The sequence below is a fragment of the Nicotiana sylvestris genome, chromosome 5 (genome assembly GCF_000393655.2).
Source record: "Nicotiana sylvestris chromosome 5, ASM39365v2, whole genome shotgun sequence".
Classification (NCBI taxonomy): Eukaryota; Viridiplantae; Streptophyta; class Magnoliopsida; order Solanales; family Solanaceae; genus Nicotiana; species Nicotiana sylvestris.
Window position 1 is genome coordinate 181143502 of NC_091061.1, and position 19152 is coordinate 181162653.

The window sequence follows — 19152 nt, forward strand, 5'->3', positions numbered from 1 at the left end:
AATACGTGTATGTTTTGTTTATTTAGGGTGTGTTTGGTACGAAATGTTATCCAATTTTTTGATTGGATTAAATGTTTTGGAAAATATTTTCCTCCAATTGGAGGAACCAAAACTCTTCTTCAACTTTCTCCATCCTATTCTTCATTCTCACCAACCCCTACCTCACCACCCCACTCCTACCCCCACCCCTACCCCCACTCCCACCACGCCCACCCACCTCTATGATACTCATAGTTCATACCAAACACACCCTTAATCACTTGCTATATGATACTTAGCAGTTTGATTAACTCATATTTGATTTTCTTACATATTTCCTACTAATGTTTTATTTTTATTTTCATGGATTAAATTCGAGACCTCTTGTTAAGGGTAATGAAATAACTAAGTCAGTTTTAGAGCATGTTTGGCCAAGCTTTTCGGAGGCGAAAAATACTTTTTTTCCTTCAAAAAAGTACTTTTAAAATTGTTTGGTCAATATAGAGAAGTACTTTTGGTCATCAGCAAAAGCAGTTTTTCTGCTTTTGGGAAGAAGCAGAAAATTCTAGCTTCTTCCAAGAAGCAAAAGCATAAGTGAAAAATAAATTTATTCAAGACAAAACTATACTCACCATAAATTTATATTTTCCAAATTATCCCTTACTAATTTAAATTTTTTCTTTTCATTTTTGTTTCTAGTTTTTACTATTCTTTTAAAATTTAAAGATATCATATACATGAATCATATTGTAACTTTCTAAATTCTTTATTGACTTTTCTTGATTTTGACAATTTTTTTTGTAATGTCTTGTAACTTTCCAAATTATCTTCTTCTTTTTTTCACACTAAAGAAAATTATCTACATCCTTCTTTGGATTATCAATTCTCTTCCTACAAATAATCATTTAGAATTTCTTCGGTTATATGCTATTAGTTCCTGAATCTTTATAGCAGTTATTAAATCTAATTTGTGAAAATTACCTACAAATAAGTAATAAATTTATAATTGCATCGCATAATCTATTTATATATTATTAAAAAAAGAAGAAAATACATCACACATCAAGCCAAGTGGCAGCTTGACAATAGGCCACTTGGCAATTTAGGACAAACTTAGTAAAGTTAGGTAATACTAATTAGTTTCTTTTGAATTTAAATTTTAAAAATATTAAATTATACATTATGTGTTGTTAATAATTAGTTACTCTTTTTGAATTTGAATTTAAACATACTTAACTATTTTTTATAAAAAAAATATTTTTTTATATATTTAAAATTATTTCTATTTTACGCTCAATGCCATCTTTCAAGTTTGACACTCAAAATCATCTAGTTACAATTACCATGTCTATACATAACTTCATCCGATGACATTCTTCTACCGATAAGAAATTCAATTATTATGTTAATGAAGACATTAATGCAGAGATTGAGGAAGGAGTTGAGCCTTCTGATATTCCTTTAGAAATGCAAGGCAAGTCTTCTACTAATATGGAGGTGTGATGACCTGATAGGTCATCTTATGATTTAAAATTAAATTCTGTGTTCCGAGGCCTTAAAAACCTCAATTTATCCCTCCTCGATATGCATGCACAATTTCGACGCGTTTTCGGAAAGCCTTTGCATTAAAAGTTAGATGAAAATAAGAATTTTGCTTTAGAAGATAATTTTAGTTGACTTCGGTCAACGTTTTGAGTAAATGGGTCTGGAACCATATTTTGGCGATCCCGGTGGGTCCGTAATGAAATATGGGACCTGGGCATATACTTGGAACCGAATTACGAGATCCCTAGCTCGAGATATGAATTTTTGTTGAAAATTGAAAGACTAAAAATCTAATGGTTTTAAGAATTTGGTTAATATTTGATCTTGTTGGTATCAGGTCCATATTTTGATTCCGGAGCCCGGTACAGGTTCATTATGATATTTAACACTTGTCTGTAAAATTTGGTGAGAAACGGAGTGGGTTTGACGTGATTCGGACGTCCAATTATGAAGTTAGAAAATTTAAAGCTTTCTTGAAAATTTCATTTGATTTGGTGCTAAATTCGTAGTTTTAAGTGTTATTTTGGCGATTTGATCACGCGAGCATGTTCGTATGATGTTTAAGTACTTGTGTGCATGTTTGGTTTGGAGCCTCGAGGGCTCGGGTGAGTTTCGGATAGGCTACGAGATGTTTTAGACTTAGAAAATCTAGTGTTTTGCTGCAACTGGTGTTCTGGTGTGTTGTGCTTTGCGACCGCGAAGCCATTCTCGCATTATATAGTACTCTTTGAACCTTCACTGTGCGGTCCACATAATTCCACTACGGCCGCACTTTGACAATCACTGCGGTCGCACTCTTCAGACCTTCCTCCATTGCGGTCCACATAATTTTACTGTGGCCGCACACCCCTTCTGCGGTCTGCACAATTCTGCTGCGGCCACATTTCACCTCTGCGGTCCGCACCACTTTGGTACGATCCACGCTCCCAAGAGCATCCGACCAAAATTAGAGTGCTGAACATATCAAATCACGCTCGATTGACTCTAAATTTTACACACAAGTAAAAAATGACATCATGAACCTACTACAACTTCCGAAAATCCAATTCGACCCCGATATCCAAATTTCCATTGCCGACCAAAAATCGTCGAATTTCAACTTTGGCCAATTCAAGTCTAATTCTATTACAGACCTCCAAATCACAACTCGAATGCACTCCTAAGTCCAAAATTACCAAACGAAGCTAACCGAACCATATAAATTCAAATCCGAGGTCGTTTACACATAAGTCAACATCCAATCAACTTTTCCAACTTAAAACCTTCTCGTAGGAGACTAAGTGTCTTAGTTCACTCCAAAACATTCATCACTTAATCAACAAATGCAAGATATTTACACATATTTATTACTTAATCAAGATTTGGTGTAAACACATGATGGTAATTTTACGTTACAGGATTTATTTGAAGCAAATGCGACTTTTGATGGAATGCGAATTATAAATCGCATTTGGAATCGCGTATACAATTTATTCATAAGCCTTTTTTACCCACGTGGAATTGTGTAGAGCGACGAAAAAGGAGGACTGCTCCTTTGAATGATAGGTGACAATCAACCGCTGATCTCATCTACCCGCTTCTCAACTCGCAATCTTCACCGTTCGATTTAATACACGAAGTCCACTACAAATTCTCTTCTTATTCTTCTTAAACTTTCGTCATCACTTTACTTTCAGTATCTCACGTCACTCACTGAGAGCTCTGAACTCCAGTTCCAAACGTCGTCGTTTTCATCTTCCTTCTCTTCATCAATCATGGTGCTGAAGTCGTTTGTTGAAGTTGAACCGGAATCTCACTTCCCTCTCGAGAACTTACCTTACGGTGTATTCAAGCCTGAACCGGGTTCATTACCTCGACCGGGCGTCGCTATCGGAGATTACGTCTTGGACTTATCGGCTCTTAGCTCCGCCGGTTTATTTGACGGTCCTTTACTCAAAAACTCCGATTGTTTCAATCAGGTCGGTTTTATCTTCATTTTCATTAATTTCTGAAGATTTATTAGTAAGCATTCTGTTTGATTGCACGTTTAGAAAATTTCCTACCGTTAAGTTCAGTTTTTTGGTAATCTTCGTCGATTTTTGTGCTCTGTTTTCTCCTATCGTTCGGACGGAATTGTATAATTTCCTGACGGATTTGAGTTATATACATTGATAGTGTATTGAATATTCACACGATCAGTATAATTACATGGTATAATAGTTTACTTATCGATCAATGCTATTAAATAAAGTTAGCGATAGGTACCTTTTAAATGACCTGATTGTTGGAGACTTGGAGTATTATTTACACTGTTGGTGCATATAACTTGAATTCCTTTTTGACTACTCAGTTCAGTTTTAGTTAATTTTCATCGAATTATGAGCTCCTTTTTTGTTATTTTCAACTGTTATGTCCTGTCTTAGTTTCAAGAAAGTGATAGATTTTGTTGGATTTTCTTGTGAGTGTTATACTGTGCCATTGGTTAAGTTCCCCTTGCTCTTTTCTGGAGTTATGTCCTAAAAAAGGAAGAATGAATGAAGAAGAAGACAAAATATCTGGGTACATAGTGATAGCATTCCACTAGTTGGATTTCATCAAATTATATGTTAGCTACTATTGCCAATTCAGTAGGAAATTTCCTAACAACATAATTATAGGATTTAAGTCATATACACCGACAATTTAATGAATTTTTTACAAATCCGTGTAATTTAACCTGTTAAAGCAGGTTGCTTGCCATTTATTTTAGGGTATCAATCAATGCTAGTATTAAATAAAGTTATCTACAATTACCTTTTAACTGGTCTGATTGTATAAATATTTTTTACAATTCCCATGCATAGAAGTTAAACTCATAATTTTTGGCGAGCCACTAAGCCTTGTGTAATTCTGTGTTAATGGCAAGGTCGAGGGACTGTGAAGTCATAAGCTAACTTATTTGCATTTGTAGCCTAACTTGAACAAATTTGTGGGATTGGGACGACCTGCATGGAAGGAAGCTCGGGCGACATTGCAAAAGCTGTTATCAGGTATGCGCTTCTCTTTCATGTAAGGGCCTGTTTGGATGGAGTTAGATTGTATGTATGACAAAGTCATAAGCTTAAATCCTTCGCATCTGTTTGGATATACATAAGAAAGTTTTGATTGGAATATAAACTTAAACCACATTTTTTTTAGTCTCATTTTGGATTCAAATGAAACTCGAAAAATGCTACTTGTTAAACTCTTAAAGATTATAAATTTGTTAAATTTTAGACCTCTTGTAAATTTAAAATTCTCCGTCCAACCTTATCATAGCAATATCTGATATTGGATGTCCTGAGGCCCATTGAGTTTGAGAATAGAGGGAGTTTGAGAAAAGTTGAAGTTGGGTTATTCTGTTTTGTCCTTGTGCAGCCACGGAACCAACTCTGCGCGACAATGCTGCTTTAAGGCAGATAGCTCTTCTGCCTATGGTATGACATGGTAATTGGATTTTTCATGTCTGTTAGGAGACTGGTGTTGTCTTAATTCTTGTGCTGTGTTGATTAATACTTCAGGACAAAGTCCAAATGCTTCTACCTGTCGCCATTGGAGACTACACGGACTTCTTCTCATCAATGCACCATGCCAAGAATTGTGGGACTATCTTTCGTGGCCCCGAAAATCCTATCAACCTTAATTGGTATGCCGACAACACAGCCACCTGTACAAATATCGTATAAATTACCATGGATGATATTTGTCAGCCATTTTCTTTTCTGGGGGAGAGGGGGAGGGGGAGGGAGAGGGAGGGAGGGACTTTCATGTCCTTGTACTTTTGTATCTATATGCTTGCTCATGGAATCTGATTACCCTTTTCAGGTTCCATCTTCCTATTGCTTACCATGGGAGAGCATCGTCAATTGTCATTTCTGGAACTGATATTATTAGACCCAGGTGAACAGAAAAGTAGTTTTTCCAGTCCTTTCTAGCAATCTGTATCAGTTTATTTATGAGGAGAGAAATTAGGAAGATAATCCTGGAGTGCTTAAGACATATTTGATGGGAAATTGTTTTGCATTAATCATTTAGGTCATGACGGATATTTTGTGATTTAATCACTCCTTTGGCAGGGTCTCAATGTCGCAGCACCTAAGTGAATAGCTACATCAACGATCTTTTAACCTGCCTCTGTGGCATTTAATTTATTGGAATCTTCTAATTTGATTCTTGGTAATGAAGCATTTCCACTGCAGCGTGAGACTTGGCACATGATGCTTCTTTTTCATTAAATTAAAGAATATAAAGTTTGGTACTTCTTAAAATTAAATTCCAAGTTTTGCACTAATAGTGCATGTTATGTACTTATGTTCATACCAATTCATGTTTTGGTGTTTGATGTGAATAGATTATGTGTCACCTGATTTCTCCAACTATTCCATTCATTACAAATAAATGTTGGCATTTTTTCCTAATTATGATTTAAACGTGTCTTCCAGAGGACAAGGTCATCCAACTGTTAATTCTGCGCCGTATTTTGGACCTTCTAGAAAATTGGATTTTGAGTTAGAAATGGTAAGAGTTTATGGCTCATAGCTTGGAAAATGCGTAGTCTTATATAAAAAATGCAAGTTTTCTTTCTATTGTTGGTCCAACTTTGATTTATCTTCCTTTTCTTTACTGAGTTGTTTGTTAATTCCATTTTGTACACTGTAATTCTTTATGCTTTAAGGCTGCTGTAGTTGGCCCTGGTAATGAACTAGGAACAACGGTGGATGTCAATGATGCTGCAGATCATATATTTGGACTTGTCTTGATGAATGATTGGAGTGGTATGCTTAATAATATACTTGACTTTTTGAAGTTCTTGTGGCATGATTCTGTGCTGATAACTGATAAGCTACTATTCTAAACAGCAAGAGATATCCAGGCATGGGAGTACGTGCCTCTTGGTCCCTTTCTTGGAAAGAGCTTTGGTAAGAAATCCAATTGACTTTATTGCATGGATATAACTGCGTGCTATCTTAAAGTTTCTCATGTCCTTTTCTGCAAGTATTCTAAAAATATAACCTTAAGGGTAATATCCTTTTCCAATTTCGGTCTTGCAGGCACAACCATATCTCCTTGGATTGTGACGTTAGATGCCTTAGAACCGTTTGCATGCGAGGCCCCAAAGCAGGTAGTCTTGACTTCTCAACTCTTAAAACCTTGTGTTCCTCACCAGTGAAATTCATATTGATCAGAACTTTTTTTGTTCTTTCAACTGCAGAACCCTTCTCCATTAACATATCTTGTGGAGAAGACATCAAGAAACTATGACATTTCCTTGGAGGTATCTTCTATTCTATGCTTCCCATGATAGGATTTGATATGTCTAGTACTTAATTGACAATGATTTATTTTTCAATACTAAGGCAACTAGCTAAGATTGCTTACGTCAGACCCAATGTGGTCCGGCCCTTCTTCGATCCTGCGTATAGTGGGAGCTTAGTGCACCAGGCTTCCCCCCCCCCCCCCCTTTTTTTTTTGGAAAAAGTTGGTTGAGTAGAAGGAATCTTCCTACCTAGTGTTGATTTATCAAACAAAGAAAAAAAATGAGCAGGAGATAATGGTTTGTTGTTGTGCTTGGTCAAATTTCATGGATCATCTGGATAATGAGTGGATTTTTTATACAAGGTTCTCATTAAACCTTCTGGGCAAGCCGATTCATGTGTTGTGACAAGAAGCAACTTCAACCACTTGTAAGTATTTGCAGCTTGGACTTACAATTTCATGGTTCTTCAGTTATCAAGCCAAAACATTTGGAATCTATTTCGTTTTTCACCAGAATCATGATACCTATTGCTGTTAAAGCTTTCAGCAGGATAGTGGGTTCAATTAGTTTGATGGTGAAGATAATGGTTCATGTAACAGCTAAATTAATCACCTGTGCCTAACTCCGCCCTGTCCCTCGACCAAGCTCCCCCCCCCCTAGATGCCAAAAAAAAATAAATTGTCCAAGAACATTTAGCATCTAGTTTTTGAGGATTCTGGTTCTTCAAATGCTGAATAGTTCAAGGGTAATCAAGTTTAGAACGAGATGTAACACACACATAAATCTAAAGGAAACTTTACTTCATGAATTTCTTTTTTCTCCATGGCATTGCTGAATGATTTTCCTGTGATACAGATATTGGACGATTACACAACAACTAGCACACCATACTATCAATGGTTGCAACCTAAGGCCTGGGGACCTGTTTGGAACTGGAACTATCAGTGGACCAGTAAGATTTACTACTCAGCAGCATGATGCCTCTACAGCTCCTTGCTCCAACTTTCCTTGTTTTATTGACTTGTCATCTTACTGTTTACTGAATAATTTGCTTGCATTTACTATTTACTGATGTTATTATTTGCCCATTCGTCTCCAGGAACCAGAATCCTATGGATGCTTGCTTGAATTGACATGGAATGGACAGAAACCTCTGTCTTTAGGTGGAATTACCCGTACATTCTTAGAAGATGGAGATGAAGTAACTTTCTTTGGTTATTGCCAGGTACTCCTTTTCTTTCCTTCTTTGCCCATTTCCGTGCTTGTACCTTGTTGGCCGTAGCTGATGGTGTACACACTCAATTACAAGCGCTCCGGAAAGATAAGATGTTAGAGATTCTTTTCCAGGGTCTGAGTAGACATTGGATGTTAGTTTTTCACCTAAAAAGAGTGAGCAGGAAAAAAAAAAGAATAAGAGCAGGAAACTGGCACATTAAGTGGTGGTTCTTTATTTCTCTTTAATTTTTTTCAATCTTCTTTTAAGATCTATGCTCCATACAAATTCTGATTTGGAGTGAAATTTTGAAAATCTGCTTAGTGCAATGTTGGTTTTCCGTTACGGGATGAGCACTTCCATTATATTATGTTTTTTCAAAATTTCCACTCTCTAGGTTGATGTCGTCAATTGCTATTGACCACCCTCCTGTTTTCTCATTCTCTTTTCTGAGAGAATCTCTCAACCTTTTTTTTTTTGGGTGCAATTCACTTCTCACTTTATACTTGAAGAGTGAATTTTATGGCAGTGTTATAATTTGTTGCTTTTGGGAGATTCAGTTGTCTGTGGTCTCTTTCCATGTTACCTATCCTTTGTACTTGTGTTTTATATATAAATGCTATCTGAAAGGCGCTTTTGGAATCTAGTGAATATGGCAAATGTACCCTAATGAAATTTCTTAGAGATGCAATTGTGGCTCAACTGATTCTTGATAAGAGTCCTTGGACCTTGTGTTGAATTCCTCCTTCCATGCCAAAGTGGTGTTATTTTGCTATCCTTATCTGTGATCTCAACATTATGCAGAGATTGTTAGTCTGATACTAGTCGATTTGCAATTTATTATCAGGGCAATGGATACAAAGTTGGTTTTGGAAGATGCTCGGGGAAGATTGTCCCGGCTCCACAATGAGCATGAATTACTACATTGTCCTGCCCATGAGCAATTGGGAACTGTTGGCTGTTGCATAGAATAATTCCAGACTTGGTTTCGCATCAAAATTAGGAGTAGAATCAGTAGAAATTGTGGCAAACTCTTGGCTTGGACAAGTGAGAGCATTATGTATTCTACATTATTTTACTGCAAACAATTACCAATTCATGTTGAAATGTCCCTACTCAGTATCAAATGAAAATAGCCAGTGTGCTTTTAATCTAGCATAATCTTATCGCAGGTCTATCATGTTTTACTTTCTTTGTTGCTTTAGTTGTTCTCATTTAAAATCGTATCTCTATCAATTATCATATTTTATACTCAAGCCATAAAAATCTTTACACAAATAGCCGATCATATTCATAATTTACTTTTTTTTAGCCATGTACATACATTATACAATAATTATATTCAATTATACACATAATATATAAAATATGCATATATTATATATCCACCGGCTATTTTTAGTTTAAGTAGTTGAATGGACAACTAATTCTTCTAAGGAAAATGCCAAGGTTTGACAATAAAATATATTAAGCTTTATATTCAGCCTTTGTACACTCCCAGATAACTATAAAATAGGTTATCTACATTCTTTTCCAGGTTACTGAGTCATACTTTGTCCAGATATTTACCAGTTAGTGGCCCGAGGGCAGAATAAAATTTCATTTGTCAGAAAATTATATTGTGTATAAGTAAAACTTATGTGTGTGTATATCACAAAAATATTTAGGTCAAGGACTGACTTTCAGTTGTGACATTTTAACATTTTTGAATCCCTTTGTCTCCAGTTCTGTTGTGAAAATAGCACGGGCTAGCCAGTTTTCGGATTGATCCGAAAAATAAACAGCGTTTACAAAGTCATTGAAAAATAGCCATTGTTTTGTTGAAACACAAAAAGTTCCAGCATAATATGCGGGATTATGGAGCTCCTGCATATAAACTTCCAGTATATTATGTTGGGACTCCAACACACGATGCTAGAAGCTTATATGTAAAAAAATTCAAACTCCAGCATATTATGGTGGAATATTTCCAGATTTTTAAAGTGTATTTGTTCAAATTTTATTTTTACATAAAAAGTGGCTAAATTTTAATTACTTCTGAAACTATGACTATTTTTTAATTATCAGTTATAAATCTGACTATTTTTTATTTTCCCCCCAATTCTGCGCCACCCTTGCTTGCAGTATTTGACCTTTTAACTGACGTAATTGTTTAAATATTTGTTAAATTATGAAAAGGAAGGGAACTAGAAAATTGATACTAATATAGATGATTTAATTCAATAGACCCGAGAGCCGGTCTTTTACTTTAGTGGAATTTGTTCAACAAAAAAGTGGTCTCTTATCTTATGGATGTTTTATGATGCAAAGAAACCTAAAGATTTTAATGGAAAAAAGTGCGTATATTTTAGTGTTTTGCATTCAGAGACGAAGATCGGATTTGAAGTTTATAGGCTTAGAATTTATCATCAAACTTATTGCTTGTTTTAGCGTAATCAAATATTTATATATAATTGATAAAAAATTTAATATAACTATGGACAAAGCCGAACCTCTGCAATAGGTAGAGGGTCACAAGCACCCGTAAAAGTTCGATAAAAATTTCATATATATATGTATATATCCTAAAAAAATAATAATATATTAATAATAGACATCCTATATACAAAGCAGATTTTCGTTGAATAAAAAAGTATCCCGCAACCTTCAAATCATCAATCCACCTCTGACTATAAAGTCTAAGCAAAAGTTACTGATTTCGTCCGTACCCGCAACTCTCCCTATGTGAAGATCTAGATGGTTGAGGTAGGTTTGACAATTTTTTTTGTCCTAAGCTTGACAAGTTGACTACTCAAAATTCTTTAGTAAGTAATAAAGATTTTGCTTTGCTTGCCTGCAAAGAGCTCAATGTAGTTGAAGACATTAACACTTGGTGGGGCTTTAAAGCTTTGTATACCTTAATTATATTTTATTTTTATTTTTATGAATAAAGAAATATATAAGTGATAGAATTAGGCTACCAACCTGATAGTTAACCTTCCAATATTTCTTTCCAACTTCAAATTTCTTCCTCTTTCAAATTAATGATTTTACTATTTTACCCCTATCTTATGATGTCAACTACTACCATTTCTTAAAAGGGCTAAAATACCCTTTTCTCTTTTCTCTCTAATATTAGTTGAATATTATAATTTTTTTCTTTTTCATATATATATATAACTCCTTGCACATGAACTCAAAAAAAAAAAAAAAAATTCCGATCATAGAAGCAAAAACTCGAAAGCACATTTAATTAGCTAGTGGTTGGTACAATGTAATAAGAATTAGAGTCTAACACCACATTTTGAGTTGATGTTCATTGAATTTAATTTATATACATTGGTTATATGAAATACTTTCTACCCTATATGATTTTAGGTGTATTATTATCATGTTTAAGAAATAATCTGCCTTATTTTTCAAGTTACTTAGTGGGTGTTTGGACATAAGAATTGTAAATTTTCGAAAAATATGAAATATTTTTTTCAAGTAAAAATGGTATTTGAAAATTAGAGTTGTGTTTGGACTTAAATATAATTTTTGGTTGTTTTTGAATTTCTGCGAGTGATCTGAGTGATTTTTTTTTTGTTGAGAAAATATCTTTTTGAAGTTTTTCAAATTTTCGAAAAATTCTAAAATTCATCCTCAAGTGAAAATTGAAATTTTTATGGACAAACACTGATTTAGAAATAAAAAAAGTGAAAAATTTTCGAAAAAAGAAAAATCATGGCCAAACGGGCTCTAATTAGTCTCATTTTTATGGACGGTATATGTAATTATATTTTAATTGACGTCATAATTATAAAAAATTCTTTTACAGTATCACTATATAAAAATTAAAACCCATTTTCATACGTAAATAACATGCAAAACAAAAAAAAGTGGTTAATGAGGAAAAACAAATTAAAGTTAACGATCGTGAGTTTTTTTAATAGATCACTAATGCATTTAAGCATCTAATTAAATGTTAAAAGCCTGAATTAATTAAAATTTCGGTTTCTTGTTGAATTAAGGAAGCTCAAGGTTATAAATGTAATATTAGTAGTAATAAAGAAAGTAATTGAAAAGGGCATGTGAACCATGCAAAAGCTTCTATATAAAACCAAAGATGGTAGCGTTTCATTTTCTCTTCATTCCATCTGATATATGATCTTTACCAAGTTTTATTTATTTTTCATTATCAACAATATAAAGATTATGAATTTTTTCTTCAGCACATTTTTTGGACACAATAAAATTGTGAAGACAAAAATGAGCAAAATCTTTATGTTTTTCTTCTTCTTTTTCTCATTTCTTGTTCTTGAAAGTTTGGCTATAGAGAGAGTTTCTATAGTTGAATCAATTATTATGAGTGAAGATATGATAAAAATGGCTGGTTATGGAGAAGAAAAGCTTTCAACTGTTTTTATTCATGGAAAAGTTGTTTGTGATAATAATTCTGGCTGTAATAATAATAATATCAAGGATGAGATTTCAGAACTTGGTCCTCGACCTATCCCAGGTTTGTGTTTTTCTCTCTTCAATAATCTTTTTTTTTATAAATATAATTATAGTGTCGGGGCTAGCTTACATGCACCTTGCATAATTTCACATAGCAGGGGCGGAGGTAGTGTATGGTTTACGGGTTCGGATGAACCCAATAGTTTTTACTTAGACCCTATTTTATATTAGAAAATTTATTAAGTACTAGTATGTATAAATATTTAACTGCGAACCCAGTTCGGCGGCAGATTCAGAATTCATAAACTTCAAACCCTGGCTCCGCCTTTTTCACGAGGTACTTGTTACCTCCACTAACACAAATATCTGGTAATTTTGTCCATCAAAATTTGGATAAATGAAAAAAAGCCGCGTGTCTCCGCTAGTATTTGAACTTGAGACATCATAGTTTAAAGACGTAGATCTTTAATCTGTGTCTTTCTTATTCTAGGACTAATGATTTTTTCTTGTTAAAAATAATGTTTGGAAAAAGTGTAGTGAGACAATCGTTCGTTTCATTAGGATTATGTATGTGTCCAAGTTTATTATAAATTGTCTATAGAAATATTCTTTAAAATTCTCTTAGCTTAGTGCAATGGCATGCATAATTGTGTTACTGTATATTTGAAGCCAAAACTCAACATTTATCAAATTTATTTTTACGTGTATATATATAGTACTAGTTATCTAGTTTTGAACATTTTAATTTGCAGATAAATAATTAATAGTTGAAAGTTGAAACGTCCTAAAATTAAATTAGGACAGTTTGTGTTGTTAATTAAACAATAGGTAGATCTGTATCATCAATAAAACTCAGTTTAATGTTAAACTTACTCCATTCATGGAACATTAGGATTCATTTAATTTAGAACGTTTCTTTGCATAGAAATGACTTTCTTTTAATAAAGTCCTTAACAGTTATTATATCAGAGAGATATTGCATTTATTGAACCTATGCTTCTAAAAGTAAAGTTTAAAAAAAAAAACAGAAAAGAGAAAAGGTATTACTCCCCGGTCCATAATAAGTGACCAATTTGCTTTTGGCATACCCATTAAGAAAATACTAAATTCTAGACGAAAATAGTTAGTATGACTAAACTACCCTTTATTAAATGTTGCACCATAGTTAATTAGTTATAGTAGTACTTGATTCTCTTCTCAAATGTGAGGAGTAAATGACTTTTTAGGGATACGTACATAAGGGTAATTTTGAAAAAACAAATTGAATTTTTTCTTGATTATATAAATGGACACTTATTTTGGACCAAAATAAAAAAGTAAATTGGTTACTTATTGTGGACCAGAGAGAGTATTAAGAAAAGGCAGGAACAAATATAAAATTTTGGAACTTGTAGGAGAATCTATATGATAACTCACGTTGCTTCCACATGGTTGAAAATCATGAGGTCTCAGGTTCAATTCTCAGTGAAAACAAAAAATATTAGGTATTTTTTTTCTGTCTGTAATTCATTTGTAGTAGCTTGAACTGACTTGAGGCTATCAACGTAAATATCAGAAAAACGCCCATGGTAGGTGGCATGGAGTTTTTAGTAAGGTAGGATTCTACCAAAGGATAGTGTTATTGGAACAAAAAATAGTAAACAAAATAAAATAATAGGCCAATATAGTATTACTGCATATGCATATATATATATCTATATTTCGTGTTAAAATTAATGGATTGGTTTCTCGCCATATGCGATGAATTTCCATAGCTGGATAGAGTTTACATGGAGAAATATGTTCAGTGAAAAATCATATGGCATTTGGAACTGAAGCGTAGCAGCAGTAGTTGACTAGTTGTTGTATTGCGGTAACTTGATAAAGTAGAAAATTTGCAATAGGTTGATAAAAAATGTAAAAATAATTTAACAAACATTAGTCCTTAGAAAGCTGAATTAATAGCCGTAGATACAGAGGATTCATATACTAAATCTCCAGTAATTTGCCATACCCTGTATTTCTGTAAGATGCTTCACGGCTCGAATCTGTGACCTCATGATCACATGGCAGCAACTTTACCGGTTACGCCAAGGCTCACCTTCACTACTAATCATATATAAAGGGCAACCCGATGCACTAAGCTCTCGCTATGCGCGAGGTCCGGGGAAGGGCCGGACCACAAGGGTCTATTGTACGCAACCTTACCCTGCATTTCTGCAAGATGTTGTTTCCACGGCTAGAACCCGTGACCCCATGGTCACACTGCAACAACTTTATCCGTTACGCCAAGGCTCTCCTTCACTACTAATCATATATAAAGGGCAGCCTGGTGCACTAAGCTCCCGCTATGCGCGGGGTACGGGGAAGGGTTGGACCACAAGGGTCTATTGTACACAACCTTGCCTGTATTTCTGTAAGATGCTGTTTCCACGGCTTGAACCCGTGACCTCATGATCATACGGCAACAACTACCAGTTACGCCAGGGCTTCCCTTCATTACTAATCATATATGTGACAACATATTTCAGGTGCATCAGTGGCTGTGTTCTGTGGATCTAGTGGAAAGGCAAGAAGATCATGGGCAAGAAACACTACAGATGAAGATGGAGAATTCCTTATTGATCTTCCTTCTCATCTTCATGCTATTCCAAACTTGGAAAAAACATGTCTAGTTAAAGTACTACATCTGCCAAGAAACACCATTTGTGGACATGCTTTTAGAGGAAAACACAAAGGACTCGAGCTTACTTCTATCGGTGATGGCATCCGTACTTACACGACAGATACAATTCATCTGACCCCTAAAGTTTCACAAAGGTGCAGAAAGAGAGTTGACAAAAAGCAACAAGAAACTGTAAGCATCATTTAGGGCAAAAAATGAGCATGTCCAACAACTCATTCTGTTGGCGCTTCAGTCACAAATATTGGGTTGTTGGATTTAGCTCGGAACATGCTGGTATTAGCCCGCAGTTTGTCTTGTGATTCCTCCCACGACAAGATTATGTATGTGTGTGAGTGAGAGAAATATATAGATACAAGTTTCTTGAGAGAGAGAGAGAGAGATGTAAATACAAGTTTCTTGTATGAACGATGTGTAACAGGTACATGTATTTCCACTCAGAATATGAGTAGCCTTTCATATAGTCATACAGATGCACAAAAGTTCGACGAAATATATAAGCATATTCACTGCAGAATCAATTACTTAAATTGTGGTGAGTAAATGTAGCAAACATTCACATGGATCCACAAAAACTGAAAGACGAGCTAGAAGAAAGTTGAGGACGATGTAATACTTGGGCTCAACAGCTTGTCATACAAACTATCCAGGCGAAATGTTCAGAAGAAACCTTGTCTTTTTCGATGATATGATGCTAACTAAAAAATTACTTATGAAGTCTTCCCGTCTTTCTTCTCAGCCCCAGAAATGATATATTGAGCGACATCAGCACAACATTTAAGTTTGTCTGCTTCTTCATCAGGTATCTCAATTGAGAATTCTTGTTCGAAAGCCATGACAAGTTCCACTCTATCTAAGCTGTCTAGGCTCAAATCCTTCTGGAAATCAGCACTCTCATTAACCTGTAAAAGATTTAGAATTCAGCTCCACTATTTGACTCATAGTTTGCAACAAAAGAAGTGTTGAGTTGACATTATCCGTTAAGAAAGCTTGAGAAAAACTCTGATAACAAAAATAGATGACCGTACCTTGGTTGCATCAATCTTGTCAAATTTCTTCACCAGGTTAAGCACTCGTTCTTTTATCTCATCCTGATTGGTGGCACCAGAAAAGCTGCAAGTGCGTATTTGCAAATTGAGTATATTTAACACATTCCGATTTTCAGCTTGAAACTGTACTTGCAATGGGATCCTAACCCTCACATACTTCAGAATAGAGGATCTCAAGCTTTGCATTTTGAACCTACAATAAGTCGACATATTAGGATGTGCAAAAGCAGTTTAGGAGATTAGAACATGCAAAAGAAAGAAGGCGAAGAGATGTAGCACGACCTATAGAGCAATTCCATTTCATAACAAATGTACTAGCATCAAGGTTAGGCATTTATTCTCAATGTTTCCTGTTTCATATCTATGTATTAGGAGATTCACCAAGATAAGTTTGTCAAGTGTCTGAAGAATCTGTTAAATCCAAATAGCCGTTGCACATTTTATCCTTCAATTACAATTGTGTTTACCCTGCCGAGTCTGAGTAAAATAGTTGACAACTGTAAGTCTCTGACATGAAAAACTGTCAGCAAGTTTGCTTAACAACCACGTGCTATAAACAAATTTGTAGAGAAGAGAAAGTAATGTACCTTAAGTACCCGTCTTGACATACTGATACTTACATGTTGTAGTCCATGTATCTTATAACAAGGCTTATTTTAACAGCCAACACTCACATGTCTATGGTATTCTAAGACTTAACACGCCTTTTCTCCACAAGTATATGATCATATGACGCGAAAGTGTTACTACCTCTTTTGACTGGAATGCCTTGCCTTTTGATATGAGATGTTTCTTTGTTGTTAGCCCTGAAAATATATCCTGAAAATATACTTATCTTACTTGTTCCACGAAATGATGTCCTTGAAAACATCATTGCCTTACATACGACAAGAATGATCCCAACCCCGTAATGTCCCACATAAATTTCTCAATCCACAACCCACTATAATTATTTCAAACTTACCATTGAATCAGATTGAAGTTTCAGATCTAGTCTTAGATAACAGAAACTAAACTGCTGGAGCTTATTGCCTGCCAATCAGGATAATGCCAAAGGAAACAAGTGAAAGTGCTACTCAATCCATAACTACTCAGTTATGAAGATATCTATCAGATTTATAACAACAACAAAACTCCGAATTCAAAAGGGCATCAAAATTGCCCCGTTATGCTTTCAAAATCCACATAAAAGAACCAATTCAAAATGTTAATTTTCATAAAACCTATTAAAACTAAAGAACCAAAATCAAAATGTTAACTTCCATTTTTTTTTTAAATAACGATGATGTCAACGCCAGCTTGCGACTATTCCACTTGGTACTTGCTACCTCCCACAAGCACAAGTACCGGATAACTCTGCCTATTAAGGCTTAGCATATTGGGAAGAATCACTTAGTGTCCTTTGTGTGAACCTTAATATCCAAGGTTTGCTCTCACCTACCAGTTACCACTAGGCCACACCCTAGGGTGCAAAATGCTAACTTTCAAAATATCCATTAAAAATATTAACTTTATAACACCAATTATAATTTTTTTTGATAATCAGCTTTATAACTCCAATTATAAGTCAAAGAACGAAATTCAAAATGTTAAGTTTATAACCTGAACAGTGTTAATTTAATGACACCCATTAATTCATGATAAACCAAAGCACCGAATTCGAAATGTTAGCTTTCATAGCACCCATTAAAGATTACAACTTGAAATACCGACTCACATAGTTTTCAAGTGATAATAATAAGAGTAAATAGTAAAAGTCCACGTTCTTGTTAGGCAGAATGCTAAAAGATATATATAGAAAGAAATGAAACAGCTGAGAAAGTAGCAGAAAACTTACCAATTTTAGCTTTCTTCTTAGATGTTTCTGATTCTGTAGGGAGTGTAATTTTAAGATACTCTTCTGTTTGCTTTATTGCCTCAACGAACTGAAATTTGCACGGGGGTGGTTCTGGGCCGGGGATATGGAACACATGGCCCGTGGGGAAAATACATAAGGGAGAAATTAAAAAATAGCCAGATTTACAACTAGTCGTTCAAAAATAGCTCAGTTTCAAAAGTAATCGAAATTTAGCCATTTTTCATGTAAAGATAAATCCGAGCGAAAACACTGTTCAAACCCGAAAAATACGCCAGTATATTATACTGGAGTTCCAGGATAAGTATGCTGGAACTCTAGCATAATATGATGGAGTTCCAGCATAAGTACACTAGAACTACAACATAATATACTAGAGTTCCAGCAAGTATAATTGTCCAGTATAATATACTGGAGTTTGGAGCACCGGTGCTCCAATCTCTAGTATATTATACTGGAATCAACAAAGTATACCGGTTCAGCATAATATGTTGGAGTTCATACGTGGGTGCACCGAACTCCGATATATTATTCTGGACCGGTCTCTGTTTCAGCAAAATAATGGCTATTTTCATTGACTTCGTAAATGCTGGCTATTTTTGAATGACCAGTCTGAAAACTGGCTATACCATGCTATTTTTACATACATAAATAGCCATTCTTTGGGTTGTTATTTAGGAATTGGCCCGTACTTATTTTGTCCAGAAAATTTGAACTAAAAATCTTAATTTCAGGACTTTCTATCCTGAAAAAATTGACCTGAGAAACTGAAATGCAAGATACGCTGCCTAATTTTTAGATAGAAGCCCTCTAGAATGGCTACCTGATGTTATTTCTACCATGATGGCCTTTTTGCAGGGCGAAGTGCAGCAAAAGCCATATTTAAGCACGCTATTTAAAATATTTTCATAATTTACATTGTATTTAAATATTAGTCAATTCACCCAAACTTCAGGACTAAGTATCCTTAGTATCCTGAATTTTTGAGCTGCTAATTTGAAATTTAGGACTAATTGTCCTGAATTTCTAAACTACTAATTTAAAATTCAGGATACAAGATTCGAATTTCTGGACACAATTTTTGAACTTTAGGACACGATATCGTGAAGTTTGAATTTTGAGGTTTAAACTCTTGGACTAAGTTTCCTGAATTTGGAAATTCAAGGCTTAGTATTT

The 19152-nt window shown here is 34.6% G+C and overlaps 3 protein-coding genes across 5 annotated transcripts; 2 read left to right on the top strand and 1 right to left on the bottom strand.

The window, feature by feature from the left end:
- The first annotated feature begins 3181 nt into the window (after positions 1-3181).
- On the top strand, positions 3182-9146 carry LOC104210487 (fumarylacetoacetase). The gene is made up of 14 exons (XM_009759395.2): positions 3182-3482; positions 4454-4532; positions 4900-4958; positions 5043-5167; positions 5347-5421; positions 5964-6039; positions 6197-6296; positions 6381-6440; positions 6573-6643; positions 6734-6796; positions 7141-7205; positions 7634-7730; positions 7878-8003; positions 8839-9146. The coding sequence occupies exons 1-14, from the start codon at positions 3279-3281 to the stop codon at positions 8899-8901; spliced, it is 1263 nt and encodes a 420-aa protein (XP_009757697.1). The 5' UTR covers positions 3182-3278; the 3' UTR covers positions 8902-9146.
- Positions 9147-12127: 2981 nt separating this feature from the next.
- LOC104210486 (uncharacterized) lies at positions 12128-15589 on the top strand. The gene is made up of 2 exons (XM_009759394.2): positions 12128-12471; positions 14921-15589. Exons 1-2 carry the CDS (start codon positions 12168-12170, stop codon positions 15259-15261), a joined length of 645 nt encoding a protein of 214 aa, XP_009757696.1. The 5' UTR covers positions 12128-12167; the 3' UTR covers positions 15262-15589.
- LOC104210485 (acyl carrier protein 3, mitochondrial) lies at positions 15556-18079 on the bottom strand. 3 transcript variants are annotated; one of them, XM_070145727.1, is made up of 5 exons: positions 17959-18067; positions 16709-17153; positions 16404-16598; positions 16101-16314; positions 15556-15974 (listed from the first exon to the last, which is right to left on the bottom strand). In XM_070145727.1, exons 3-5 carry the CDS (start codon positions 16418-16420, stop codon positions 15783-15785), a joined length of 423 nt encoding a protein of 140 aa, XP_070001828.1. In that variant the 5' UTR covers positions 16421-16598; positions 16709-17153; positions 17959-18067; the 3' UTR covers positions 15556-15782. The 3 variants fall into 3 exon arrangements, with proteins under 3 accessions (XP_070001828.1, XP_070001827.1, XP_009757695.1); XM_070145726.1 differs by having other exon boundaries at positions 16404-17153; XM_009759393.2 differs by lacking the exons at positions 16404-16598; positions 16709-17153 and having other exon boundaries at positions 17959-18079.
- Positions 18080-19152: the final 1073 nt, after the last annotated feature.